We start from the raw sequence: 26,831 nt of genomic DNA on the forward strand, positions 1-26,831 counted from the left end.
CATCCAATCATACAAGAAGGCTCAGAAAGTGATGGCTAAACCTTCTGAGAATGACTCGATGTTTGACATTAATGAGGAAAAAATGCAAGGCTAAAACCATCCCAGATGCATAGAATTCAATTACTTGGCGGTGTAGTTTGATTTTTTTAGTGTATTTTGCAGTACATTAGCAATTGATCTGTGCAGTATTTATAACTGCAGAAGAGCTCTAGATGAATGTTTGCTGTGATTGTTACAAAATGTCCAATGCTGGGAATGAAATGTCTCCTTGCTGAGTTTGTTCAGCTGATTTACAGCTAATGGAAATTAGCTCTCCTGCTCCTTTCTACAGCAAACTGAACTTGATTCTTCTTTTTAATAAGATTCCAACATAAGGAGTTCTGTGTTTTTTTGTTTGTTTGTTTGTTTGTTTTAAATGACAAAACCTACAAAAAAAAGAAACCCAGACACACCCTGATATGAAGGTAAGAGCTACTGCCTGGTGGACAAGCTTGGTGGACAATCAAGGAGACTGATCTCCTCCTTCCCTGGCAGGGGCTTGCTGGAGAGAAAAAATAAAAATAAAAAAAAAAGAAACACCAAACCACACCAAAAAACAGAAGTGTGATCTAGAGAGCTGATTTCAGTGACTTACTGCCTCACAGCATTTTTAATTCAGGCACTGTACCTGTGTCTCCTTGCGTGACAGGGAACCTGATGCTGATCAGCAAAAAGCAAAAGCGGCTTCTGCCTTCAGCTCCCAACAGCACTGCTAATTTTGTTAGGGTTATCAAATTCTGGCAGATTATTACATCAGAACCCAGCATCCTTTCTTCTTGGTTGGGACTCCGTTCTGCTAAACACTCTCTGAAAGTGCTGCTGCTTATGGGAAGCTTTCCTCTAGGCTGACAACTTAGTCCTATCCCTGAGGTAACTGGGACCATGAGTATCTGATCCATGAGCTCCTCTCTTCCCGTGTCCTACAGCAGGATGGACTTGTATTGTGAATTTTGCCTTCTGACACCAGTCCACCTATGCACGCTCTGCTTTTTAATGGCTTAGCTGTATGGTTACAGCAAAAGTTAAGCACCTATGGAAGCTCGTGGCTGGATGAAGGCCAGTATACTCAGTAGCTAGCCTTGAGCAAACGCTGAGGAGAGGCAACTTTTCCTACAGAGTTAAAATATTGGTTAATTGCAAGATACGCTGAGTGAAAGAAATGAACAAAGTGATGTGGAAAGAGCCAGGGTGATGCAATAGTAAAAGGAACACATACTTTGCTCATGGTGAGGTTTGCCAGCTTCCTTACCACCTCTAGGAGCACAGTGTTTAAGTGTTAGGATGAAAAAGAGCATCAGACTACTAAAAGAGAAAGCACCTTGGCAGCTGGGAATGGGAGAGGGGCAAAAATACATAGAGCACGAGGCAGGAAAGGCAGGTGTCCTAGGTGTGACTTGTGTAAACATCAAGCCTTTTCCTCCTGTATTTGAGTCTCTTCATGTGCCTTTCTCTAGGCGCAGACAGCGAACTTGGTGCTGAAAGATGGAACGAAGATGAAGGGCTATTCTTTTGGCTATCCATCCTCCACAGCAGGGGAAGTCGTATTCAACACTGGTATTTCTGGGTAAGGCAAAAGCAAATGAGAAACAAGGAAGAAAACTGTTTTGGGAGCTTGTAAAAGTGTGAAAGGGCTAGTTGGTGCAGATGCTTTCCTCAAGATCATAGGGTCCTAATCCAAGCAAATGATGTGCTGTACAGAAAACACCGTGCTCTAGGAATGTAGAGAGGGAGCCAGTTAACAGTAATGCTTCAGGCAGTCCTCTTGCATCATCACACTTGTGCTGATGGGCAGCTTTAAGGACTTGTATAACTAACAGTGATAGTGAGGTGTGGAGAGATCTACTCATCTCCCCATGAAATGCAGCCTGGGCTGAGTCAGAGCAGAATTGCTGCTGAGTAACACAAAAGCAGGACAGCAAGAACCTTCATCTAATGTGTCGTTGTTGTCCCTCCCATTTCCAGATCGAATGTAAAGGTTTGAAGTAGCTGCAGCCTCCAGAGTAACGTAACTTGGCCTCTGAGTGCAAAATTCTTAACTCCTAGTGCTCTTAAGTTGGGTTCTCATATGTGAACCATCCTTCTTGGTGTGTGGGGGCTCATAGCACAGCTGAGGATGTATTTGAGCCCTCTGTCCTTTCCAAGGATAGGGAGGATCAGGTTTGTTCCTAACCTGGCATGACTGTGTGTCCTCTCAAGTGACAGGAGCTGATAGCTGGCTTAGGATCGCAACCCAAGGCTGCAAAGTTGAACTGCTTGAGCAGAAAGAAAGCTGCCCAGAGGACTGAGGCTGTTGGTTAGGGGAGGGGTATTTTCTGGGGAGGTGAGATGGCTCTGAGGCTGCTGGTGCTTGAGCTTTTTCTGCAGCTATCCATAGCTGTCTTTGCCTGCAGTCTTTCATAATAGTCTTTGCCCAGCTGCCTTGTATTCCCCAAATTCTGCTCTCCTTTGGAGAAAACAGTACTCACAGGATGAGTTTTAAATGATCTCATTGGTGAGGATGTAAAATTGCTGCAGAGGGGAATCTGTTTGCGAAGTTTTGCATTAGGAGGTAATTATTTAAGTATTTTGACAGCACTAATTACTTGCTGTGTTAATATACCTGCCAACAAACAACTGTTTAATATAGATCAGAGTGATGGAGGGCACCAGAGTTCTCTTCTCTGTGATGGATTATGGGCAATAAATCTTGTCACATCACAAAAGTCAAGGAGGACCTGATGGATTAATTTCCCCTCCACATGTTACTGTGGCAGCAGAAGCTGTTTGCTCATTTTCTAGTGATTTGGAGAGGATGCCTGTGAAATGAGAGATCTCTTCTGGGCTGGGGAGCATATGGGGATGGAGCGAACATTCAAAACATAGGGCTCTGTCTTCAGAGCGCTCTCCAGGAATGTAAACTCGATAGGCTTAGAGAAGAGGAGGAGAAGAGCTTGCAGCATTGCTGTAGATCGTAAAAGTGACAGGATTTGCTACCAGTCGTGGCATTGCTGGCCAGTGAAAGAAAACCTCCAGCTCTGCCTCGTGCTCCTAAGCAGAGATCAAGACCTCGCGTATCCCCAGGGTAGGACCCCGCTACCTCTCTTTGCCTTAGCAGGAGGCTAAGTGCCTGTGGGAAGGAGGTGCTGCGCCAGGGCTGGGGCCTTTTGCAGGCTGTCTGGAGTCGTAGCAATTAGCACAGACAGCAGGAGGCTAGTGCAGGGGTGCTTTTGCCACGGCTGGTTTTAGGTCTCAGACCACTGCTTTCTGTGAACTGGGTGTTTCTAGACCGTGAGTGGGGTCAGTGTGAGCTCTGTGCGGAGACAACTGGTGTGCTGCTCTGCTCCTTGTCTCCTTGTCTGGACTCCCACGTCCAGAAATCCTAGTGTTTAGAATGGGGCAGGGAGAGGATGGGGGGAGGTTTTCAGCTGAGAGAAGAACTACAATCCGTAAAATGTTACCGTGTTTGTATCAGCTCGGTAAATGCATTTGCCTCCAATGTGCCTGTGTGCCTCACATGATGCTCTGGTGAGAGAACTGATTGATGGGAGTTTACTGAAGTCAGGCAGGGCTTTGGGCAGGCACAGCAGGGGTTGGACCTCGCAGCATCTTTGGAACTCCTGCTCCCATCTGCTCCTCTCCGCTCCACGAGCGTTGTGCCTGCTTAAAGGGCATTTTGTCTTAATGCAGAGCTGTGCCTTCATAGCCCAGTTAAACCCAGTGGCTCTCTGTCCTTGTTTGCTGATTACAAATAACATGCAAAGGTTAATTACATTGCCTTTGTCATTAACAGAGGCTTTTGGAAGCATAACCAATTGACTCGGAAGGAAAGAGATGCTAAATGAGCGCATCGTGCGCTTGCTGCGGTTCTGTGATCGCGCTGCACTTCGTGTGGCTGTTTACCTGCAGCAGGAAGTATAGATCTGAGCAGCAGGGGAGGCCTACCTGGAAATATCTCATGGCCGTTGTTGATTCGATGTGTCATTTCTCAGAGCTGGCTGGTGTGCTGCGTTGTCTGTATCTGCCTGCCACCATTACAGGTTTTGTGAAGAGATTCCCAGTGTTTGACAATTAATCTGCTGGCAGTAAGTCCGAAGCACCATAAAAATGTCTCTTGTGACTTGCTGATACCTGGTAGATGGCTGGAGTTGCCAGTCATGTATTGTTTAAACAGTGATGACAACAATAAATTATATTTTGTATAGGGCAAATTCATTCTGCAGTGTCTTGATGCATTTGGCTTAATATCTATATGGATAAGTTCATCTGTTGCTAAATTACAGCTGCTTTTGAGTTGAAAGGCAGCAAATGCTTAACAGATTGGTGCAACAGTGCTAGAGTGTAAAGGAGAAAGTGAAAGGCTGCTCACTTTGAAGCTGCAGAATTAGGAGCATGAGTAAGTAGAATGTATTTGCCCTGTTTGGGGTTGAGAGTGAGACAGGATCAACTGGATCCACTGGATCAAGAGCTGATCCAGTAGACTATGCAAAAATTGTAGGCTTGATCCTAAATTAAATTCCAAAAATCTTAGGTTCAGTCCTCCATTGCAGGAGGACGTTCCACTGCACTTGTAGCTCTGTCCTTGCTGAGAACAGTGCTCAGGCAGGTGCTGGAATGGAGTTGCAGTCTCTGGGGCTGCTTCCTCTGGCTAAAGATGAGGACTTTGTGGCTATGGGACCAGCATGGGCTGCTGAATCCCAAAGCATTGTCTTCAGCCTGCCTTTTTCAGAGATACACAAACTGCCTTCAAAGCACCTAGGGATCTGGTCAGGTGGGACGTGGGGTGTCCTGTGCATGGGATCCAGGAGATGGCCTGGAACAGATGTCAGGCCTCTGTGCTGGGAGAAGCTGCAGAACTGGTGCCCTGACAGAGCTTGCTGACAGAACAGGTAGGAGGAAAGAACCCAGAGAAGTAGTGAGGAATCGTAGGGATGATTGTAGCTGCTTCCCTGAGCCCAGAGAAAAAGATGGATATAAATTAATCTACCTCATGGAAAGGGCAGTTACCGCCCCGGACATCTGAATACTACAGGCTGGGGAATGGAACAAGACTGGGCAAACTGTGTAGTCAGCTGGCTTTTCAGTTTGAGTTTTCTACCCTTACTGAGAAGGGAAGTTCTTACACCATGTGGAAGGAAGCGATGGTGACGACCAAGGAGTGGCTGCATGGGGTGCCCAGGGAATGGCCAAGCCCCAGCTGCCATCTGTGGTTCAAGTGATATGTTAAATCATAAGGGATCTGAGTTGATTGGCTCTCGTGCTTTTCTTCAATGAAGCAGGAGGAGCAAAAGCCTTTCCATGTTCTTGGTGTCAAATGCTTCATTGTAGATAGCAAAGATGAGGTGTATTCACAAATGTGCTTGCTACTAAGGACGTTTTCACATAACTACTGTTTTTGTCTTTTGTCACATGAGAAATCAGAGCTGTCATCTTACTGGCTCTTTTATTTTCTTCCCAACTCCAGAACAACATACTTTTTCTTGTGTTGCTTCTTCATCTAGATACACCGAAGCCTTGACAGATCCCAGCTACAAAGGACAGATTCTTACTCTGGCTAACCCCATTGTTGGCAACAGTGGGGTGCCTGACACAGCTGCCTTGGACGAAATGGGCCTCAGGAGGTTTCTGGAGTCTGATGGAATCAAGGTAATGGTGGCAGCACAGGAGCTGAGCAAAGGATGAAGCTAGCAGCCTGAGTGTGTGTGAATGTGTGTGCGTGTGCAAGACTTCACTGGCACCTCATAGAAGTTAAAAGGAATCAACGATACTCAACCTTTCTCTTTCTTCCTCTGGGTGTTGTCTTCTGGAGAAATTATAGCAAAAGGTAATCACGGTGCTTTCTGCACCTGGCTATGCGCTGTCTGGAAGTGGTGAGTTTCCCCTCAGTGGTACACGACAGTTTTTGTGAACTGCTCCCCTAGATGGCTTTTTTTTTTTTTTTTTTTTTTTTCCTCACATTCCTGTCTGCTTCATATTTATCTGGGTTTGTCCAGGACTGGTTTCCACAGGGAGAGTAAATGCCGTTAAGAATGAGAAGTTTCTCTGCGCAGAAACTCTTTTCTATAGAAATTCCTGTTCCGCCACAAGTAGGGGAGATGATAGCTGTGTGAAGAAGGCTGCCCTTACTAGTGCAGGAACTGGTTTGTGCTTTGGTGACAGGGCACATGGGCTAAGATCAGGGCTGTGTCCATGCTGTTGTGGCAGTACTGAAAAATGAAATGAAACCAATGTAGTTGCAGAGCCAGTGAAATGTTTTATCTGTCCTGAGGTGAAATGACTCCTTTATAAACTATCTAACTCCACTGGAAAATGAAGTTGACTTTTGAAATGAAATGTCACTAAGCAAGTGAAAAGCTTTCTTAAACAAAAAATGAATCACAATGGAACATTTTGTCTTGTCTTAAACTTCCATTTTCTTTCTAACAAGAACTGTTTTCTCCATTCAATGCAATTTGCAGTTTTAGTTATTTGGAAGCCACACTATTCTATGGATTTCCTAAGTAAAATGGCCTGGGTACATTAATGACAAACTGCTGATGTCTTTACCCCTTTGCCTGGTATCTCTTCTATGCTCTCCCACTGTGCAGTATGAAGTTTGCTGTCTTTTCGTTCTGTCAGAGCAGCCACACCAAGTCTGCCTGGCATTGTGTCTTACGTGATATGGTTTGCAGCAGATGAACGTACCAGAAGGCACAGGGCTAGTACAGAGTGATTCTTCAGTGCAAAATTACATTTCTTCTCTCTGCAGGTTTCAGGTTTGCTGGTGCTGGATTACAGCAATGAGTACAGTCACTGGCAGGCTGCAAGGAGTCTTGGGGAGTGGTTGCAGGAAGAAAAGGTGAGAAATCCAGGGATAATTACATGAAGAGAACAGGCCTGTGTGTCTGGGAACAAGGGAAAGAACAGCCAGCTTTGAGCTGCTGCATCTCTCTTGAGATGTCTTCACCAGTCTGTATTAGGCTTGTTCTGTGTTCCTTAGTTCTCCGATTCTTTGTGGATGTTCGCTTCTTATTAAAAAATGATCCATGGTAGATTATATTCCAGCATCTCATCAGATGTTTCTGTAGTGCTGCTCCTAGTGACTGCCACAGTGGTAACCTCAAGAGCTGTTAGCTGCAGGAATCCCTCTGACTTGAAGCAGTGGGAGTCGAGGATATGCCAGTAGAGTGCAACTGACTTGTAGCAGCTGGGAGGGTTAGGTGCTCAGGAGGAAAGCAAAACGTGGCTCGGAAATGAGACCAATATTTGACATACAACCTTTTATTTTGAGCTGTCTAGTGCAGAAGCTAGAAGTCTTGAAGAACCAAGCTATTTATGAGTGGGGAGTAGGGAGGAAAGGTGAAGAACTGCAAGTGGGGCAGACTTGGCAATAGAGCTGCTAAGAGCCAGAGCTCTTTAACAAAGGGTATGTTCTTCTCAGCAAAGTGATCTGGCTGTTGTCTTCATGTGCCTTAGCTGCTTGTTCTCTAACTTATATTCTCTTGTGATTTCGTCAGGTGCCTGCTCTCTATGGGATTGATACCAGAATGCTCTCCAAATTAATTCGTGACAAGGTATGATCCCCTTCTCTCAATCCAGTTTCATTAATCTTGCCATTCTCTGGGACACTTTTCTAACAGCGCAGCACACCTGAGCTAGCAATGCTACTGCTGGATTGCCTTGACCTCAGGTGCTGCTCAGATCCCCATGCTCTTCCAAAGGTTCTGGGTTTCCTATACCACATGAGTGAACCAGCACGTGCTGATGTACATGGAACTCCTTTGGTAGTTGTGTCAGACACAACAGGTGGTAGTGTCACCTGCCTGTTGCCTCAGGTAGTAACAGAGATGGCAAAAATTCTGTGACATTTTGTGCATATTAGTTCATAGACAGCACCAGCTTTGGTCAATGGAAACTTTCCTGTTCCTCAGAGACTTACGGAATGGCTACGTTAGCCTAACCTGGATTCCTAACTCAGGCTGGTTTTCTTTGACTGAAACCTTTCATTATTTGTAATAGCCATTACTTTTCTCTGGTTTCTGAGAGCTGACAATTGAAGGACATCAGCACGATTGTTACTGAATGGAAGGTAGTGTTAAGGTACTTTCACACCTGCTCAAACAGTGATCAAAGCCATTCTGAAGGTAAATTGTTGTGCCTCGGAGGCTTTTCTTTTGTAATGGATTATTTGAAGCTGCTCTTTTCTTCAGTTGACCAGTCTGCAATCTGTAATGCAAGCCCACTCCCCCGTTCATTCCACAACCAAAATATGAACGACCCAGCCTGAATAGAGGAATATTTGTAGAAATGAACTCTTACGGGAAGTTAAGGGTTTGTCCTGCTCTTACAGACAGCAGCCAAGTGCAATCTAATGCAATGGGAAATGGCAATACATTTCTCTGCGTTCCTGAGACATTCTGTTTAATGGATCAGTGTTCCTTTCATCCAAAGTAAATACACTTTCAGTATTTATCCAGTAGTTTATCAGACAGTGTAGAGCAGTAATGCCCTTTATACTGGGACTCTGAGTGATATTGGTTTATGGCTTTTAAAATAGTGGATAATGTAGCTTTTTCTCCTAGACTTCTCAGTCAAGTTGGGGAAAAAACAATAACACTTTATAAACAGACATGGAATGAAATATTAATTGGGGGAGAGAACAGGGCTTTACCTTGATAAACACAGAAATGAACAAAGATTTGTTAAAGCAACTCTAAAGATAAATTCAGGGCAGCATTTGGCTGAGTAATCCAGGGGCAAGGTAATACAGGGTTCCTATTTGTGAGAAAGGGCTTCAGGCCTTTGTCATCAGCTTTTATGGGGCTTGGCAGTTTCTGTGGCTCCCAAGAACTTGACTTCTTTAAGGTGATGCTGACTTGCTCAGCTCTGCTGCACACAAAGCATTCTGGAGCACCTTGTGGTGTAAGGTGCAACCTCAAGGTGAGGAAGGATGTCAGTCACTGTTAAGATCTGTCTTCAAAATTTACCCTTAATAGTGCACGTGGCAATGCGTGTCATGACACTTCCCTGTCTCTTAAGGAGATGGCAAGGATACTTCAGGTATGGTTGACCATGGAAGTATCTCAAGGAAGTATCACTAAAGCCAGTGAGCAGTCCCAGCCTTCACAGGGCAAGCTGAATATTGTGTTTTATCTCAATAGTGTCATGTGTTGACAGTTATCACAAAACATTGACGACTTCTGCTTCACTTTCCCCTTCCATCCTTGGGAAGTTCTGTATTGCACACCCTGTCCCCACGCTGAGAAGAGTTTAACCCTAGGTTAATCCCACTTATTCCAGGAGTGGAGCAAAGCCAAAATGGGGATTTTTTTTTCCACTGAACTTTAATGAACAGAACACAGAGTATAATGTGCTGCTGGCAGATCAAGGGTGTCCTAGCTTCTGTGAGGTGATAACAGCAGTAAAGAGCAGAGCTTGCTGGAGGTGATTTTTTTTTTTAACAGATTATTCAGCAAACAGCTGTGCTGACCTGCCTCCCACACAGCTTTGCTTTACAGCTCTGCTGCCTTATAGCTATCTACAGTATGTGGCTGAAGACCTCACAGTGGGTGTATAAAACCAAAAAGCTGCAAACCGCCTTGGGGATTACTCCCAGATCTTATTTGGGTATCTGAAACCTGATGCTCTTGGAAGGCAACCTGGTAACTGTCATTAGACAGCTTGCCAAGCTGTTTACAGATTTTACTGGTGGCACTGCCTCTCCCTCAGAAGAAGGATGTTGAAACTTGTTTTTAATATAGGGAAGGGATCATGAACTTCTGAAGATGCTGGAAGTGGCTATAAGCTGTCAAGAAACCATCTCTAAACAGCTGCTCAGGTCGCTGTGCCTGTCAGCACCTTGCCCTGGTGTTCACAGTTTCTGTACTTGTGCTTCTTTGTTTACTGGTGTATTTCCACAGGGCACAGTACTTGGGAAGATTGAATTTGAAGGTCAACCCACAGAGTTTGCAGACCCAAATAAGCAGAACTTAATTGCAGAAGTTTCAACAAAGGTGAGAACTTTCTCTATTCCCAGGTCTGTACACTTCAGGTATTAACTGTTCCCCATTTGCTGTGGGGGGGGGGGGAATCATCCAGTTTTTCTAAACAATCTGGGGACCTTTTTTAAACCATTCACCTTTCTAGAGCTTTGGAGGGCTGTGACCTCAACATGCTCCTTGTATGGTCCCTGTGACTTACTAGGTGCTATGCTGAAGCTGTAAAATAGGCTACATTGAGCTGGATGTACTCTGAACAATGCTCTGATCAGGGGATTGTTTGTTCCGAAGACAGGACTGAGAAGTACTGGGGATACAGTTAGACCTGGTGTGCGTGGCACACACTTTCCAACAATTAACCAGAAGAAAGGTTGCTTTACTTGAACAAATTTCAGGAAAGGTCCCATTTGATAACTTGTGCTCAGGCATAATTCTCTTGGGGTGATTCCAGAAGGTATTTGTAGGCCTCAAAAAGAGACCAGCGTAGGTGTTCCCTGGCTCTATATTGCTGGCATTAGCTGCTTTTTGTGTAGCTGTGAACTGAACAGCAGCTCTGTACTCCTATTAGCAGGGCATGCAAACTGTGCTCAACCACAAGCTGAGAAGAGCACTGTAACTCACCAGGTCGTAGTAAACCAGGCTTACACTAAAAATGGTAACTATTCTTCTACCAATGCAAGGGTCAGTGTCTTGAGTCATGGACCCTTTGGGGTTTTAATTATAGGATAGATTGCCATAGATGCATTGGCTAAGATGACAACTGAGCATGAGTCGCATTTGCAAGTTCCATGCTCACTGTGATGCTTGCAATTCCTTTAAGGTCGGTGAGGCTGTGGAAGAGCTCTGCAAATAATGACTTGTGTATGGTTCCTCACACAAGGTGGTGTGTGAGTGGCATGGCTGGGAAATGGAAGCGCAAGCCTGAAGCCAGGCTTGGATTTACAATAGTAACAGGTTACCTGAAATGCTACTGGAATGCATAGGCAGCCTTGCAAGTCAGGGATCTTGCCAACTTATGCCACGCCTCCACTGTATTTTGAGTTAGGTCCTTGTTTCTACACAGAAGTATGGCAGGTGCTTATTGAGGTGTTTGTGATCTGTAATTGCAAGATGCAAGTGAAGTCATTTTGAGCAGTAACTCAGCAATAGGTAAGGTTGCTGATGCTAAACTCAGCAATTACTAAGACAGAATTGCTCTAAAGATGCTGGAAATGGCTTCTAAAAGGGCGATATAATAAGATTAACGGAGCTTTGGTGATCTCGTTATGTTTATAACTTCATTTTGTAGGCTTAAAAAGCAACATCACAAATGAAGCTGACAATGAAGTAAGCTGTTCAATGTTGGTAGTTACTGGCCAGGATAATCTATCTGTTTCTAAACAGCTATTTTTGTGTTAATCAGAATACAGTAAGATCTGCTCATCAATTGTTACCTTTGGAGTGATTTTAATCATTTTTTTTCTTCCCATCCCCTACATCTTTAGGTATTAGTGATGTAGATTCTATAGACTAACGCTACTTATACAGGGCAGGGAATGTAGCAAACCGCCAGTGTTTTGCAGGAACTTTTGTTGGAGATTTATTTTGGTGCCTGTGATGTTTGGGATCCTGGAGCATATGAGAGGTTTTAAATTCTTGAAACTAATAGGTCACTTCTATCTACACGTACAGTCCCACGTCGTCTTTTTGCTGTCACCGCTGTTGCCAGCAGGAGTTTCTCTTCTACCTGACTGCTGGCTCAGAACCTTCCCACATCATCCTCTCAGACTGGGAAGTTTTCTTATAGGTTGTGCTGTGACCACATGAGGGAAATCCTCTGGCTTTAGAAGCAATATATTTTAACAGTTCCTTGCTTGAGTTTCTGGTCTAGCTTCTGTGTAGATATACTCTCGACCAGATGTAGGGGTCAGTGCTCTGCAGTACAGAGGAAGAGTAAGTGTGAGAAGTGGAGAAAGGGGTGTGAAGACAGCAGCACCTAAAATCAGTTGGGAAAGGTGTTAACAAATCATAGCCTAATTAATTGGACAGGGGAAGTTTTGAGGAGGAGGCAATTAAAATAACTCAAAGAAGTTTTGTTCCACAATTCTCTCTGGCCCTTAGAACAGCCAAGGAGAACATTCGAGGGAGATCTTTGGTTCATAATGTTTCACAGATTATTTTTAGTAGGGGTGTTGTGAGGAGTCCCCAAAAGCCATTCTAAATAGGTGGGTTAATTTTTCTTAAGGGACTCTGGCACATAGCACAAAGTTAATTCTGTGAAAACTGCGTGCATTGATTCTCTTGAGATTGTTGAAGTCCACTTCCTGGAAGCAGGTAGAAGACCCTTGCAGTTCTTTGCAGCAATGCAGTTCCACCAGCCTGTGCAAGGAGAATCTGCTTGTGTACTCCTGACTGAAGATACTGTTATACCTCTCAAGACCAAGTTTCAATAGCATATTCACTGTACTCATTCTCAAAAAGGGGATTGTGAGGCACTTTGCCATTATTTTATTTGGTGTGAGCAAGAAGATGTTCTGATGCAAAATCTGCTTTCAGTTTTAAAGAGCAGAAGTCGCAACAGCAGTGGTAACACTGCTGGTCCTGTGCTGATTTTTGTCCCATTTAAAGGTGGAGTACAGACCAACTGATGGCTCGTGAGCAGCAGCTAGAAACCTTGTAGTGAATGGAGTTGGCTTCTCACAGCCCAGCTCTTTCACTTCTGCTCCTGAAACAGCAGGCAGTCACTCCTGATGATGATCCTAGACCTCCTCATACAGGACACGCTCTTGCTTACATCATTAAAAATCTCTTCTTGTTTTATGAGAAGAAAACAATTCAAACAAGAACTTAATTAGGATAACACAAAGGGAGGGACTGTAATATTCTGCTAAAACTTCATCTTACGCTCCCTGTAGAGGGGATGTTTTTTCCTTCTGGCTGGTCCTAATCTTCCTTGAAAAGATTGTATGTCACCAGCACCACGGCATATTGGGAATGAATTTTAGCATCTTTTCATAAAGGGGCCCAGCTGTGAAATTTGAGTGCCAGGGAAGCCGATTAAAAGGGAGTTGTTTAGCTTACAAAATAATAATAATAATAATAAAAGTGGTGTACTGCACAAGAGGAAGGACACTTTAGATAAAGTACACTTATGAATATCAACTTTCAGGAGCTGAGAGTAGCTGAAGGTAAGCACAGAGTTTGCTTTTAGAAAGTAGAAGGCTGCCTTATGTGCTTATTGATGAGAGGCATCCCATGCTGGCACCAACTGCAGTTACATAACCAGTAAAATAATTCAGCAAGCTTCAGAAAGAAGCTGTTCATAAAGATCCCAACGTCAGTGCTAGAGCCATCTCTCAATGTCTCCATGTTGCGGTATCAAGACCCATAAAATAGGCGGTGGTTTGGCTCCATCATCTTCCATCCTGGTTGCAACCAGGAAGGATAAGTGGGTGTGCTGAAATGGTCCAGAGACGGGATGTGTAGTGACAATTTACTCTGGGATGGGAACAACAGCTGGAAGAGAAGGTGCCAGAAGTGTACTCTGTGTACAACTGCTGGTGCTACATGAACATATGTGATGCTCAGTGGCACCCAGCGGAGGTCCCTCGCAGAATATTATCATATCCAGCCACGCCGTGCCTTGGTCCTGCTGTGACTGGAGGCTTAGGGTAGTGTTTAATGTGATGGAGCCATAGCTGGTGGGCGTGAAGCAGCCTTGCTCCACTGGCATCAGCACGATGACTTCCCCTCAGCTGGAAACCTCTCCCCGTGTATCTGGCAATTCTCTTGGGCTGCAATGATCTGTGAGAACTGACTTGCTACTTCACTGCTAATGAGGTGAAACACTGGAAAAAAGGTTGTCATTAGCTATGGAAACAAGTGGTTTCTTAGGGATTGCTGTTACTGCTGTAATCAACAGTATATAAAATGGTATTGTAACTTTTATTTTAACAAAAAAATGAAGTGTTAACATCTGTGGTATTTCTGGAGATTTCCGTGTAAGTTGACTGTTAGCACCAGTTGCTGCATGTTGGTGAAGAGTTATTTTGCTGCTCACCTTCCCTGTGTTTTGGGGGGCAGGAGGTGATCTGTCATTTACAGCATGGCCTTTCTTTTTGTAGGAGGTCAAGGTATACGGCAGAGGGAATCCAATTAAAGTTGTAGCAGTTGACTGTGGGTTGAAGTACAATGTTATTCGTCTGCTGGTAAAGGTAGGTCAGAGCTTTATATCCTTATCTCCTGTTCTGCTTTGATAAGGAACCTTGCCTGTACTCGGTAGCCTTCCTTTCAGCTGGACACCTTGATTCCAGAAGCAGTTTTCCTCCTAAAATGAGGTACAGGTGTTTTTGTTTTTAGGATGTTTTTTTTTGGACTGTGAGGTGTTTTCTGAACTTGATGCGTGATATTGAGGGGGGTGAGGAAGAGGAATTGTGCAGCAACCTTTCAGCCTTGAAGAATCCCAGAAAGATAATCTTTAGAGAAGCTGTGGTGCCTTGTCTTTTAAGAACAACCAAGCCAACATTGCCAAAAATGAATAAATGGGAAAAATTTTGCAGTGAGAATGGTTGGTGAATAGCTGAAACAGGGAACCAGAGAAGCTGTGGAATGTCTGACCCGAAAACGCTGAAAACTGCCCTAAAGTGGAAGTCACCCCTGCTTTGAGCAGGGATTGGACCAGATGACCTCCTGCGCTCCCTCCAGCCAAAGTGATTCTTTAATTCTTTGAAAATCTTTTCCTATTGTTAGCACTGAGATGGAGCAGTCCTTACTTCTCTAGCCATACAGGAGGAGTGAAGGTGGTGTTCTCACTCTCAAGATGCACAAGGTTCACTTGTTTCAGTTTTCTGGTTAATGTGTATGTTCATCCCCTTTCGGGTGTGCAGGACTGTTGCTGGCATGTTGTAGAGGCTGAGAAGCCCTCTGGTAGCAGATAGGATGAATGCGTTGTGTAAAAGGGAATGTGTTACTTGTGTATAAACACCTCTTTTGCATTCAGTTACTAACTTGATTTCATCAGTGGATTTCAGAAATACTTGGCAAACACTGAGGTGGCTCAAAGATGAAGAATCTTAGCAGGCTTGTGGAAATAATCCGGACATAATAATAGTCTTGTTATTGTTCCTGACAAGGGAATGGCTGAAATCCTAACTCAGCCTCCAGACACTCATTTGTTCCTTTGCTCCCCTCATTGCTTATCTTTCCCTTTGATTTTCTCCCAGCGGGGTGCTGAAGTACATCTGGTTCCATGGGACCATGATTTTACCAGCATGGAGTATGATGGGCTCATAATTTCTGGAGGTCCAGGGGATCCAATGAAGGCCCAGGAAGTGGTTCAGAATGTCAGAAAGGTAGAGTATGGTAGCCGTAGGCCATTTTTTCATGTTTATTTGTCGTCTTTTCCAAGCGTCTGAGTTTGGTCCTTCAGCACCTTCGTGACCTTGTGAAAGAGCCTCGATTTCACAGTGCTTCTGTTTTAAATAGCATAATGCGTTAATATACAGCATCCCTGCTCGTTCCCCTTGAGTAGACTGAGACACCAAACTGTGCTCTGAGCTTTCCCTCTGAGGAGAGGAGGAAACTTTCCTTTGTAGGCTGTTGCCAGCCTTGCATTCCACCCTTCCCCTCCTCAGCTCCCAAACTTTGGCTGCTCTGAGGGAATGGCAGCAGGGCTAGGAGCGTATCATGGGTTATGCTGGAATTGCTGAACAGTGACACTCCAGTAGCTCTTGAAAACCTTTTCATTGTAGGTGCTGGAGAGCAATCGCCCAGAGCCTTTGTTTGGGATTAGCATGGGGAACGTAATCACTGGAATAGCAGCTGGAGCTACTTCATACAAGATGCAGATGGCCAACAGGTACAGCAGCTCTTGTGCTCCCTGGGGCCCAGACAGACCACCAGCTCAGTGCTGCACACACGACAGCAGTGCTTTGCTTCAAAGTGCCTTTCCAGGAGCTAGCTTGGCATTAATGTTATTTCTTCGTTCTAACCATTCTCATTTGCCTTTAATTTAAACTGCCATGGTGTGCATTGCTTTTTTTTCTTTTTTTTTGAAGGTGCTTCATAGAGTTTGAGTAATTGTTCCCCCACCAAACTGAAGGACAGCAAAGTTTCTCCCAGGATTTACCATTTTGAGAATGGCTACCAGTATTGAACACCTACTGCTGAACTGCTGTGTATAGTCCCTTAGCTATGAGCTCCTTCTAATTGCGGTGTTTAGGCATATCCAGCACTTCTGTCCCTTGTTCTCTGACTCTTTCCTTCTCACTGTGTCTTTCAGAGGACAGAACCAGCCTGTCCTGAATGCAGTGAGTGGACAGGCTGTCATCACTGCTCAGAACCACGGTTATGCCATCGACAGCTCTACCCTCCCACCTGGCTGGAAACCTCTCTTTGTCAATGCCAATGATCAAACAAACGAGGTGAGTGCATGCTTTCTCGATGCCTACACATAGCAGCCTCTAGTAAACAAAGACTGTCTCAGTTTATTTTCCCCCCTTGAAGCTTGCTAGCTGATTACAATTAGTCATGAAAACTAAACTTGATGACATGGCCATCTTCTTTACTTGGGGCCCTGCCTTACAACCCCAAAGGGGGCGAACCATTACCTTTGTCCATGCTAGCCCAAAGCACAGGACTGCAACAGTGACCTTGTGACTTCCATGGACGTGTTGCCTTATTAACTTCCGTGATTTCCGTACTGCAAGGGTGCTAGCCTGTGCCACTGTAATGTTGTGTTGGGTTTGTGTTATACAGCACAGAAAAGGGATATTGCTGGAGTCTGGTTTGTTTTGTTAATGTAAATTGAATTCCAAGGCCTAAAGGTCAGGAGGGAGACAGGTAACTGCCTCTAGAGAACAACTTACAGGATCTGATGTAGAAGCCTCATGCCAAGTAACACTCCACATGGTGGGGGTCTTCTGTTTTGTATAAATGCCCCACACTGAGTCTGGCAGAATGGACAGTGCTGTTCTGGTATATCCTGGCTGTACTTTGCAGGATCGAGGAGCAGTAATTTCCAGCTGAAGGTTTCAGAGTAAGTTTGTTGTTCATCAGTTCCTGTTGTCTTTGTCCTTGCAGGTGTATTTAAGCAGAGACAAATGTTGCCAAACAAGGTATTAATACAAAGGATTTACAAGTGTCATTCAGTTTTTGAAGTGACTTTGTTTTGGCTGTGTTGGCACACTGAACCCTTCCATTCTCAGGCCTTTCATGCTAGTTTTAGCTGAAGTTTGGGGACAAGTGTGATTGTGTTTTCACCTAAATCAGGCAATAAGGCTGGACATGCTTCTTTGGGAGCTAGAACCATGCTATTTTATGTGACCGGAATGAACCATTTCTGCAACCCCCAAAGCAGCATCAGGCTCCTAAACCTTTATAGATTTGTCCATATGCTGGAGGGGGACAAGAAGCATTGCAGTTCTAGCATGGGGTGCACAAACAGGAACAGAACTGGATGGGCTCTCCTCTGCAGTCTGCATTCCTCTATTTGGAAGAGAAGAAACACTTCCCGTGACCAACCTGACACAAGACAGTTGGACAGGGCCAGCACAGGTTTCCAAATATTGGCAAGCTAAGAAGTGAATAAATTTTGAAAAGGTGTTAGTTTGTAACTAGAAATAACATGAGCATTCAGGGAAAATGTGGCAGACTCAGCATGTTCTTTGCTCTGAGGACAGAAACTCATACTGTGGGCCGGAGCTCATCTCACATCCCTGTCTTATCCCAGCGTCCTGCCCTGCAGCCTGGGATGGCACTGTTACTCTGCAGGAGCTGCTGCAGCTCCCTTGTCCATTTGCGACGAAAACAGGTTTATATCAGAGCTATTTTTTCCTGGATTCCCTCTTAAGAGAATCTTGATTTCCTCTATCTGGAATCAGGAGACATGAGCAGTGACAGCTACAATGTCGTCTGTCAGTGGACCACACTGCCTGGTGCTGTCAGGCCATGCAATGGAGAAATCTGTTTTGCCTGGCTCCAAGTGGAAATACAAGCACCATCTCCAAACGCAGCTTAGGTATTTCATGCCATTGCTCATCCAGAGCAGTGGTCCCACTTCGTCGCAGGCCTGCAAATGACCCAGGGCATGGCCTTGTGTCAGCATTTGAAGTGAGTTATGGAAGTAAAGAGCATGACCAACATTTCTTTCTTCTGTAACAGCACCAGCCAGATCAGAGCAGCAAAAACAGTGAAACAACCTTCTTCAAAGTCATCTTTTACTTGCTCTGTATGTTTTTGCTTCTTTGCCTGGTCCAGGATCTCCTCTGGAGGGAGACCAGCCTATCTGCTCTGCTAAGTGCATGCAATTTAATAAGGTTTGCTACTGTAATGGAAGTGATGTCTCTACCATGCTTCTCTGCCACGCAGAGCTCAGTGGGTAATACACACATTGGAACATTACCAGAAGAGCAAAAGGCTCCATAGTAAGGCTCCTCAGGTAAGACATAGTTTGAAGACTGCATGAAACAGGTTTCAATTTGGCAGCCACTAAAAACATCTCAGCCCCTTGGCCTTCAGTGCTTACAGGAATAAGAGCTGGCTTTCTGTTCTCTTGCCTACTTGCAAGGAGTCATCTACGATGATTGTTTTTATTCCCGCAGGGAATTATGCATGAGACGAGACCAATTTTCACAGCACAGTTCTACCCAGACGCAAATCCCGGGCCAACAGACACAGAGGTATTGTATGAGGATTGATCTGGGCTTGCTTTTAGGTGGCCTGGGGAGTGCAGATACATATCAGCTACAATAACAAGTCTTTATGTTGTTGATGGTCCTAAATCTTGTTTTCAGAGAAGTCAGAATCCTCACAGAGGACCCAGTCATGCATAGGCTTGTGTCTGCTTAGCTTGATCCACAGCTAATTACAATCAGCAGCAAGGCATCTATTGACTTCTGTGTGCTTTGGATCAATGATTCCATTCACATAATGCGCATGCTTTGAGTCCTGGTGGGATTATTTGTGTGTTGGAAGTTACTGAAGTGCTTAAGGCTTTGCAGGATCAGGCTCAAATCTCTTGTACCTGGGGTGATTGCAAAAGGAAAAGGATTTCATCTTACAGAAAAAAACACTAGCCAGATGTTTTGTAATAAAATCATTAACTTTCTAATACATTTTAGTTCCACTTTCAAATTTTATAATTACTGTAGAGTTATGTAAATGAATTCATACTTCCTCACTCTGGTTCTCCTAAGTGAAATGAAATTTTAATCCCCCATCTGTGACTTCGCACAAATTCTATAACAACTGGTTGCATAGTCACAGAGTATGACTAAGCAGCAGCAGGGGATGTGGAAGGCAGAGAAGGCATGTCTGAACAGAAATACACTTAGCGTTTCTTGAGAAGGTGGAAGAATACGTGGAAGTACTTATTTTAATCTTAATTTGATATTGTTGATTAAACCTGCAAGTAAATCTCTTGATATCGAGACATTTCCTACCAATCTGATCTGTAAACCTCAGAGAATGTGAAACAACCCTCAGCTCTGGCTTCTCCAAGTATGTCCACTTGCACTGCTTGGATGGATTTGGGAACCTGGACCTTTCCCTGCTAGGCTTGTGGGCCCCATCAGTTGGGTGCAGTCACAGCCTGCCTCGCTGCATCCTGCTGCTGCCTCTCCTGTGGGATGAGGCACATGGAAGCTGGAGAAAACTTCCCTCACAGCTGCTCTGGAATCTCCTCTGGAGGGCCCAAACAGCTGACACTTAGACGCACCTGTTCAGACCCCAGCTCTGTAGCAGACTCCATTCTACATGGCTCACTTGAGCTAGTTAAGCATCTGCTCTTCTGTATTTTAGCTTTCAATGCACACTCTCTCCTTATGCTGCCAGCCATATATAAGCAGAGCTCACAGACATGATTTATAAGTGTTTTCTCCCTGATATGACTGCACTTTCTTGAATGCAGCTTTGTCAGATACAGCAAAGTCATTATAAATAATGGTCCCCTCTTCTCTGGTGGTGTGAATGTGCCTTCAGAAGGCAGTGGAGCAGAGCTGATAGCTTGAGCACACAAATGACCTGTTTTTTCTTTCCTTCTTTGCATATTATTTGTTTAGTTCCACTTTGGAGATTAAATTCATGTGTTTATTTTTCCTAGTTCCTGTTTGACTCATTTATTTCACTGGTTAAGAGAGGGAAAGGCACTACCATTGCTTCGGTCCTGCCCAAGGCTGGAGCAGCAGCTTCTAGAGTGGAGGTCAGTGCACAGATGCTCTTCATTCTGGCCTGTCAGTGAGGCTAGGAGCTTGCTGACTCCTGCTGAACCCACCATACATACGGCATAAAAAGCAGACCATGGAGGTCAAAGGATTCCTCCCTGTACAAAAGGCCTGTCCTAGAGTCATCTAGCTTTTCTTGTGCTGTTGACTCTCTTTTCTTTTTGGAAATTTGTAAGATCTGACATTTTATGTATTTTTCTTTCTAGTTTTCCCAAGGAAGGTGATCTCACAGCAGTATAGGAGGTGCCCAGGGATAATCCAGCCATGAGATCTTGTGCCAGCATCGTAATATTGATGCCCTGTTGCTTGGCAAATAAATCCGAAATTCCTAGCGTGAGCTGAATTTCAGACAGTTTTGCTATCTTAGGAGGCAGCTGGACTTTGTGAGCAGCCAAAATGAGGCATGGTTGTCTATGAGCACATGATAAAATTAACACATGTATTGCATGCCTTATGCATAAGCTGTGTTTCTCTAACCAGAAAGATATGGGACAATTCCTGTAGAAATATTCTTAGAAGTAAAAACTGCAGAGTTCTTGGAGATGACTTCTATTCTCTTTTTAAAACTTACAATTTTTAATTTGGGACTCTGCTGTGCTGCACAGTCTCTGGTCATTTTGCAATCCACCACCATGGGACTGACTTTTTCCATGCTATTTTACACCTCTAGGTCTCCAAAGTTCTCATTCTTGGATCCGGGGGCTTGTCCATCGGTCAGGCAGGGGAATTCGATTACTCTGGATCTCAGGCTGTGAAAGCCATGAAGGTGAGACAGATACTTCAGAAATGCTAACTTTATATAATTTGTTTTCCCTTGTCACAGTGTTTGTCTGACTGTGTTATTGCAGGGGCAGGGAAGCTGGTAGAATAAATAATAAATAAAATTACCCATTTTTGGTTTATGAATTTGTTGGTTGTGTGATCTGAGTTAACCACTCAGAATTATCGACTGAAGATCGACATTCTTGAGGTTTCCATTGCAGCCTTCAGATGCTTTGTTATTTTTGTTGTGTGACTGATCACTCCAGGCTGTCATATTGTCCTGCACTCTGGTCGAATGAAGAGGAGGAATATGGTTAGCAGCACCTGAGCTGAAATCACTGAAACTTAGGGAGTGCTGACATTGCAAGGCAGACAAATAATAACAGCAGTAGAGCAGCTGGCTGCTATCAAGACCATTATGCAAAAGATTTTGAACTCCTTATCAAAACAGTTTTTCTAAATGTGTTTATTTGAAATGGAATGAGTGTTTTAAAGTTCACATATGTCAAGTTTTGTTTCCAGAGTGAATTAGTAATTTTTAAAGGAATAAATGAAAACTCATCCTTTTGGATGACTGTTGTCCAGTAAACTTAATATCCCATACCTGAAGTCCCCTTTCTGAAGCCTGGAGGGCTGTATTATTCGCCTACTTTGAAGAAGGAGAGATTGTAGGGGTCCATCTGACAGAATCAGAGCAGTTACAGCTGCTGCCCTCACACAAGGTGATTATTGTGATCTGCACTGAAGCTAACTGAAGTCAGGGCCATTCTATTCCTGTGCCGACCCTGGAGTCAGCAAAGGGGAAAAAAATCAATTACAGTAATCTTAAATACAATCTGGGGTAGGTCTGCATCGGTCCTAATGTTACAACACATCTTGTATTGTGTGTGTGCTTTGTGTCCTGTATTGCTATTGCTGTTTGCTAGCTTGAAGTGGCCATGTAGTCAAGATGATGACAAGTTAGGAGTGGAGGACCCCATAGCTGGTGAGTGCAGATAATGACCTGGGTTGGACAAGAGGCCTCTCTGTCCCTTCTTCCTTTTCTTTGATCTTTCGTCCTTCAAACTCAGCTCTGGTTTGTGGGGAAAAAAAAAAGTGTGTGTGTGTGTGTGTGTGTTTTTTTTTAATGATAAATCTCCCTAGCTTGACCTCCCACAGTGCTCTTTCCCTTCCTGTGGCCACCAGCCAGCTGCTCTGATCTGCTGCAGGCTAATCAGCCATTCCAGCAGCAGCACTTGCTCTTCCTGACCTTGCCTCTGGCAGTTTGATTTACAGCTGCATGCAGGAGAGAAGGCAGTTGGTCAGTAGCTGCCAGGAGAAAGCTGCAGAGCATGGATGGGAGAGAACAGGGACAATTAACAGGAGACAAAAAAAAGAGATTTCTTTCCCCTTAGACATCTTAGTTTTATTTTCGTTTAAAAAATCGATATTGATTCTCACTGCTGGATGTTCTGATTCACTCTGCTATGCATTGCTGTTCTTCCTAGTCTGCTGGATGCCAGGTCCTTACAAGGAGGTTCTGCAGTTTACACCCAGTCCTACACAGTTACGTGTGTGCCTCTTTTCAGAGTAAGACCCCATGGAGCTGGGGCTGCCCCAGTCGGTGAATTTGTATTTGCGAGAATGTTCAGCGAAGGCAGGAACAAACTATGAAGAGGGAAGCCAGGAAGCATCTGCGAACAGTGGAGAGTGGCTCGTGGTCATCTGAAAAATCTTTGTGATTACTTGGGCTGGGGATTCTCCCAACTGTTCTGTGTAGAGGTGGCTATTGCACAAAAGGAAGAATACTTCAGGAGGACTCCATTATTAATTCACTGCTTTAATTAAGTTGTGATAAAGATCTCCAGCTAGGATGGGTGGACATTGTGTTTAGTGTTAGGTACATACAACGACAACAACTATAAAGAAAATTAAAAAGGCAGGAGTTGAAGGAAAGGGTTACAAGGGCAAACAGCAAGTGGATTAAAATCTAGAATCCCAAATAACTAGGCCTGGGGATGTGATATTAGTAAAAACTTCTCTCTTAGCACAGCGAGCATTAATTCTGCTCATTAATTACGTTCCTCATCACTGCCAGCTGGTCCTTAAGACACCTTGCCCCAGATTAGTAGGAAAGAAAAGGCTGAGATGTACAGATACACCAGCTTATTGGAAAGTGCTGTACCTTTCCCCTCCCCTGTTTATTGCAGCAGAAGTATAGCTATGAATTTCTGAGCATATTTATTAGAGAAGAATGTTGTGGTCAGTGAACTACCCTTCTCCCTCAGCACCTGCAAGAAAACTACCCAGTTTGGAGTCCTTAGTCTAAAACTGACATCTTTTCTGTAACGATTTTCTTTTTATTCCTTTCCCTGCTATGCACATTTTCAAGGAAAGCACAGTTTTCCATTCAGTGGAAAAAATCCAACTTTTCACGTGGAAAAAAAAGTCAGCTGAAATTTACAGTCAATCTTTAAAGCAGTAGTTTAAGTTATCAAGGGAAGAAGAAGAAATGTTATCTAGTAACTGAAATAAGGAATCAGAGAGAGCATTGAGTAAGAATCCCACTGCTCCAGGTGAGCTGTGTATTTGTTTCCCCAAACCAGTCGGTCAAGCAGTCTCAGAATGTTCTCGTGTTTTCTGTGAACAGAAGAAAAATAATAATTTCTACACTAATCCCAGCAACTCTTCCATACCATTTGCTTGAGGAATAGTGGCTGACTTAATCTACCATCCCTTTTCCTCTTTTTTCTTTTCTTTATTTCTGATCACAGTTCCTGTTTGTTCTGAAAGTTTCCTCTCTTGTTTCTTAGCCTCCACTATTCCTATATGGCAATTATATATTATATATAATTATAATATATAATATAATTATATATATTATACATAATAATGCATTTTGCATCCATAATTAGTGTTGTTTGTAAAGGGTTTATTCATCTGTAGAAGTTCATTGCCTTACCAGACATTGATGGAGATTATAATGAGTTCCCATAAAAATGAAGAGCACTTCCCAGTACACCTTTTCAACCAAGCAGTAATGCATTGCTCTTTATCTGCCTGTGGTTGGTGTGTTGGCTTTTTGGGGGGGTTGGTTGGGTTTTGTTTTTTCTTTTAAGCATGACCATGTTCTGGCCTCTTTAGCTAAACTTGGTTGGTGTCCTCTTTACGCACTGGTATTTTGAGAGTTGGAAGAGTTGATCTGCCTAGCTCTGTCTCAGACTTTTCCATTGTTGAGCAAACTGTAGTGAAATTCCATCTGCAGCCAAAAGAGCTGTAAACCTCTTACTGTTATAGCAGGAAACATGATAAACTTTACTATCTCTTTATCTCAGTTTCTCATCTGTGACAGAGAAAAAAGGGAATAAAGTTTTGGCTAACCTTCCTCTTGCATATAGAGGCAGAGTTTATCTATTAGTGCATACAATATCATGAGGAACCAGGCTTTCTACATTCTGCTGTTGATGGAGCTGCTTGTTGAACACCTTCAGTCCTTGCTGCTGCTGTTAGCTCTTCTTTCATGTAGGCCTAGCTTTAATGCAGATTTTCATTATTATTATTATTATTTTTTTTAGGAAGAAAATGTAAAAACTGTCCTCATGAATCCTAACATCGCTTCAGTTCAGACCAATGAGACTGGCATAAAGCAGGCTGATGCTGTCTACTTCCTTCCCATCACTCCGCACTTTGTCACAGAGGTCATCAAGGCAGAACGCCCTGATGGATTAATTTTGGGCATGGGTGGCCAAACAGCTCTCAACTGCGGTGAGTACAGTGCAGGTGCCTTGGCAGCCCTTGCAGGCCAACTCATTGCTCTCACCACACATTCAGCAGACTCCTAATGCGCAAATGTGCAAGATCTGTCTCTGCTGTGTTGCCTAGAGGCACAGGCAGAGATGCTGACCGTGGCAGAATGAGCAATGCCTAAGCTATGGACATAGCATCTAATCACTGTTTTCAGTACTGAAAAGTAAATCATTCTGGAAGCTCATCTCCTGGTTACCATAGCTGAACTGGGGGTACTCAGACCATGCAGACAGAGATCAAAAGGAAAGGTTAGCTTCATTTAACCTTCTTGCAACAGTACCACCTGTACTGCTTTGTCTCTTACACAACTGCCAAGCAGTAACTTTAGTAGTAATCCAGTGTTCCTTAGATTTCAGGGAAGAAATGATTGTGTAATGCTTCTGAGTTCTAATATTGACAAAGAATAATAGCTATATCTGTTGATGATGCCAGACAAGTGGTTAGGTAGTCAGATATCTTCTGAACGCTTTCTTCTTCATTTACCATCAGCCCTCAAAGCTGTGGCTTTGCTTGCTCTGCAGGAGTGGAACTCTTCAAGCAAGGAGTCCTGCAGCAGCATGGTGTGAAGGTCCTAGGTACATCAGTTGAATCCATCATGGCTACAGAGGATAGAAAGCTTTTTTCTGATAAACTGACTGAGCTAAATGAAAAGATTGCTCCTAGCTTTGCAGTGGAATCGGTAAATCGACAATTTTGAAGATGTGATTACTATTATTGTTGCCAGAGTTATTTAAAAAAAATATATAGTTTTGTTCAGTGAAAGCTAAATACAACTGTGCATACTGTAGCTTGTGCGCTTTCATCGGCACTTCATGGGGATTGGTGCTGGTTCACAGCAATTTAAAATGGATGAAAATGCAGTTAAGCACTTAGAAGGCCTAAGCTAATTTATCCATTGAAAGGAAGAGTAAATTAGGGTTGGGTGACTTCTGTGCTGCAGTACAAAGGTTTATAAAATTTCAGTGGCCACTTTTTTTTAAAACAAAACAAAACAACTTGTACAAGCCATTTAGGCTTAGGATTTTAAGTCCTCAAAAATCCCTAGTTCTGAAATCCCTCTTGAGAATGAGAGTGTGAAAAAGTATTTAGTTCAGTGGAAGGTATGTTTGAGTTTGGAGGAAACAGTCTCAAACCAGGATGTCTGTTGTTATTTGATGCTATAGTCTGTGAAGACAGACCAGGTAAGAACACGAGAAATTAGTGAGGAAAGCCACGGTGAGGACAGACGTCACCTTCTTGAGCCCATGTCCATTTTTCTGCTGTTGGGCAGAACAAAGTAATGTGAAAATGCCAACATCGCTCTTTTCATTTTGTCTTCAGACAGCTGAATGTCTTATTGATGGGATTTCCAGTTAACAGAGTAACCTGAGTTGGTTGACTTTATTCATCTGAGTTGTTCTTATTGTCTCTGAAATGTATCCCCCTCTCCTTTAAGATTGAAGATGCTTTGAAGGCAGCTGAGAAGATTAGCTACCCAGTCATGATACGTTCTGCTTATGCCCTTGGTGGTCTGGGGTCAGGCATATGTCCTGATGAGGAAAGTTTGCTGGACCTTGGTACAAAGGTAAGTCTGCGATTGCAAGCTCTTGGAATAGTCTGGACATCTGGTTTTTTTTAAAAAAATTATTTATTTTTAAATAGGTATTCACGTGATATTCACAGATACTGGAATTGTACATACCCTGCCTTTCATCTTACCTGTAAAACGTTGTCCTAATTCCTTCTAATGCCCTTCTCTTTTTTTGTAATTCCTGCTACTGACTTGGGTAATGAAAATGATTAAGCTAGTCTTAATCTGAGCGAGTGTTTCAGCAATTTTAGTCTGGGAAGATCATAGTGAATTATTTTCACCTGCTTGCAGGAGTGAATGGCACATGACGGATGTCAAGGAAGTTGAAACCTTTGAAGAGCTCAGTGATAATGTAGTGTCAGAGTCAGAAGAGCTGAGAGACTTGGGCCTCTGATGTATTTCAGTCTAAAGTGTTTTTGCTAAGTCAAAAGCTGATGTAAAAATTTAACGGGATGATGCTCTTCGTAATTTGACATCTACCAGCTGTGTCTGGCTGTGAAGAAACAACTTTGTTGGAAATCT

At 43.6% G+C, this 26,831-nt stretch overlaps 1 protein-coding gene across 12 annotated transcripts in view; it reads left to right on the plus strand.

Moving 5' to 3' along the window:
* CPS1 (carbamoyl-phosphate synthase 1) overlaps positions 1-26,831 on the plus strand; it is a 113,463-nt gene that overhangs the window by 29,282 nt on the left and 57,350 nt on the right. For 7 of the 12 annotated variants that reach the window (XM_035331121.1, XM_035331112.1, XM_035331119.1 and 4 more), the window contains 15 exons: positions 1,494-1,603; positions 5,517-5,661; positions 6,764-6,853; positions 7,512-7,568; positions 9,915-10,007; positions 14,096-14,185; positions 15,194-15,322; positions 15,722-15,828; positions 16,252-16,393; positions 18,572-18,649; positions 20,071-20,169; positions 20,862-20,957; positions 24,508-24,697; positions 25,261-25,418; positions 26,175-26,303. In XM_035331121.1, coding sequence (XP_035187012.1) covers positions 1,494-1,603; positions 5,517-5,661; positions 6,764-6,853; positions 7,512-7,568; positions 9,915-10,007; positions 14,096-14,185; positions 15,194-15,322; positions 15,722-15,828; positions 16,252-16,393; positions 18,572-18,649; positions 20,071-20,169; positions 20,862-20,957; positions 24,508-24,697; positions 25,261-25,418; positions 26,175-26,303 — 1,713 coding nt within the window. Of the gene's footprint in view, positions 1-1,493; positions 1,604-4,774; positions 4,905-5,516; positions 5,662-6,763; positions 6,854-7,511; positions 7,569-9,914; positions 10,008-14,095; positions 14,186-15,193; positions 15,323-15,721; positions 15,829-16,251; positions 16,394-18,571; positions 18,650-20,070; positions 20,170-20,861; positions 20,958-24,507; positions 24,698-25,260; positions 25,419-26,174; positions 26,304-26,831 lie in introns of those variants that run through there. The other 5 variants (XM_035331118.1, XM_035331122.1, XM_035331124.1 and 2 more) reach the window with 3 other exon arrangements.

Source organism: Oxyura jamaicensis, chromosome 7, assembly GCF_011077185.1.
Source record: "Oxyura jamaicensis isolate SHBP4307 breed ruddy duck chromosome 7, BPBGC_Ojam_1.0, whole genome shotgun sequence".
Classification (NCBI taxonomy): domain Eukaryota; kingdom Metazoa; phylum Chordata; class Aves; order Anseriformes; family Anatidae; genus Oxyura; species Oxyura jamaicensis.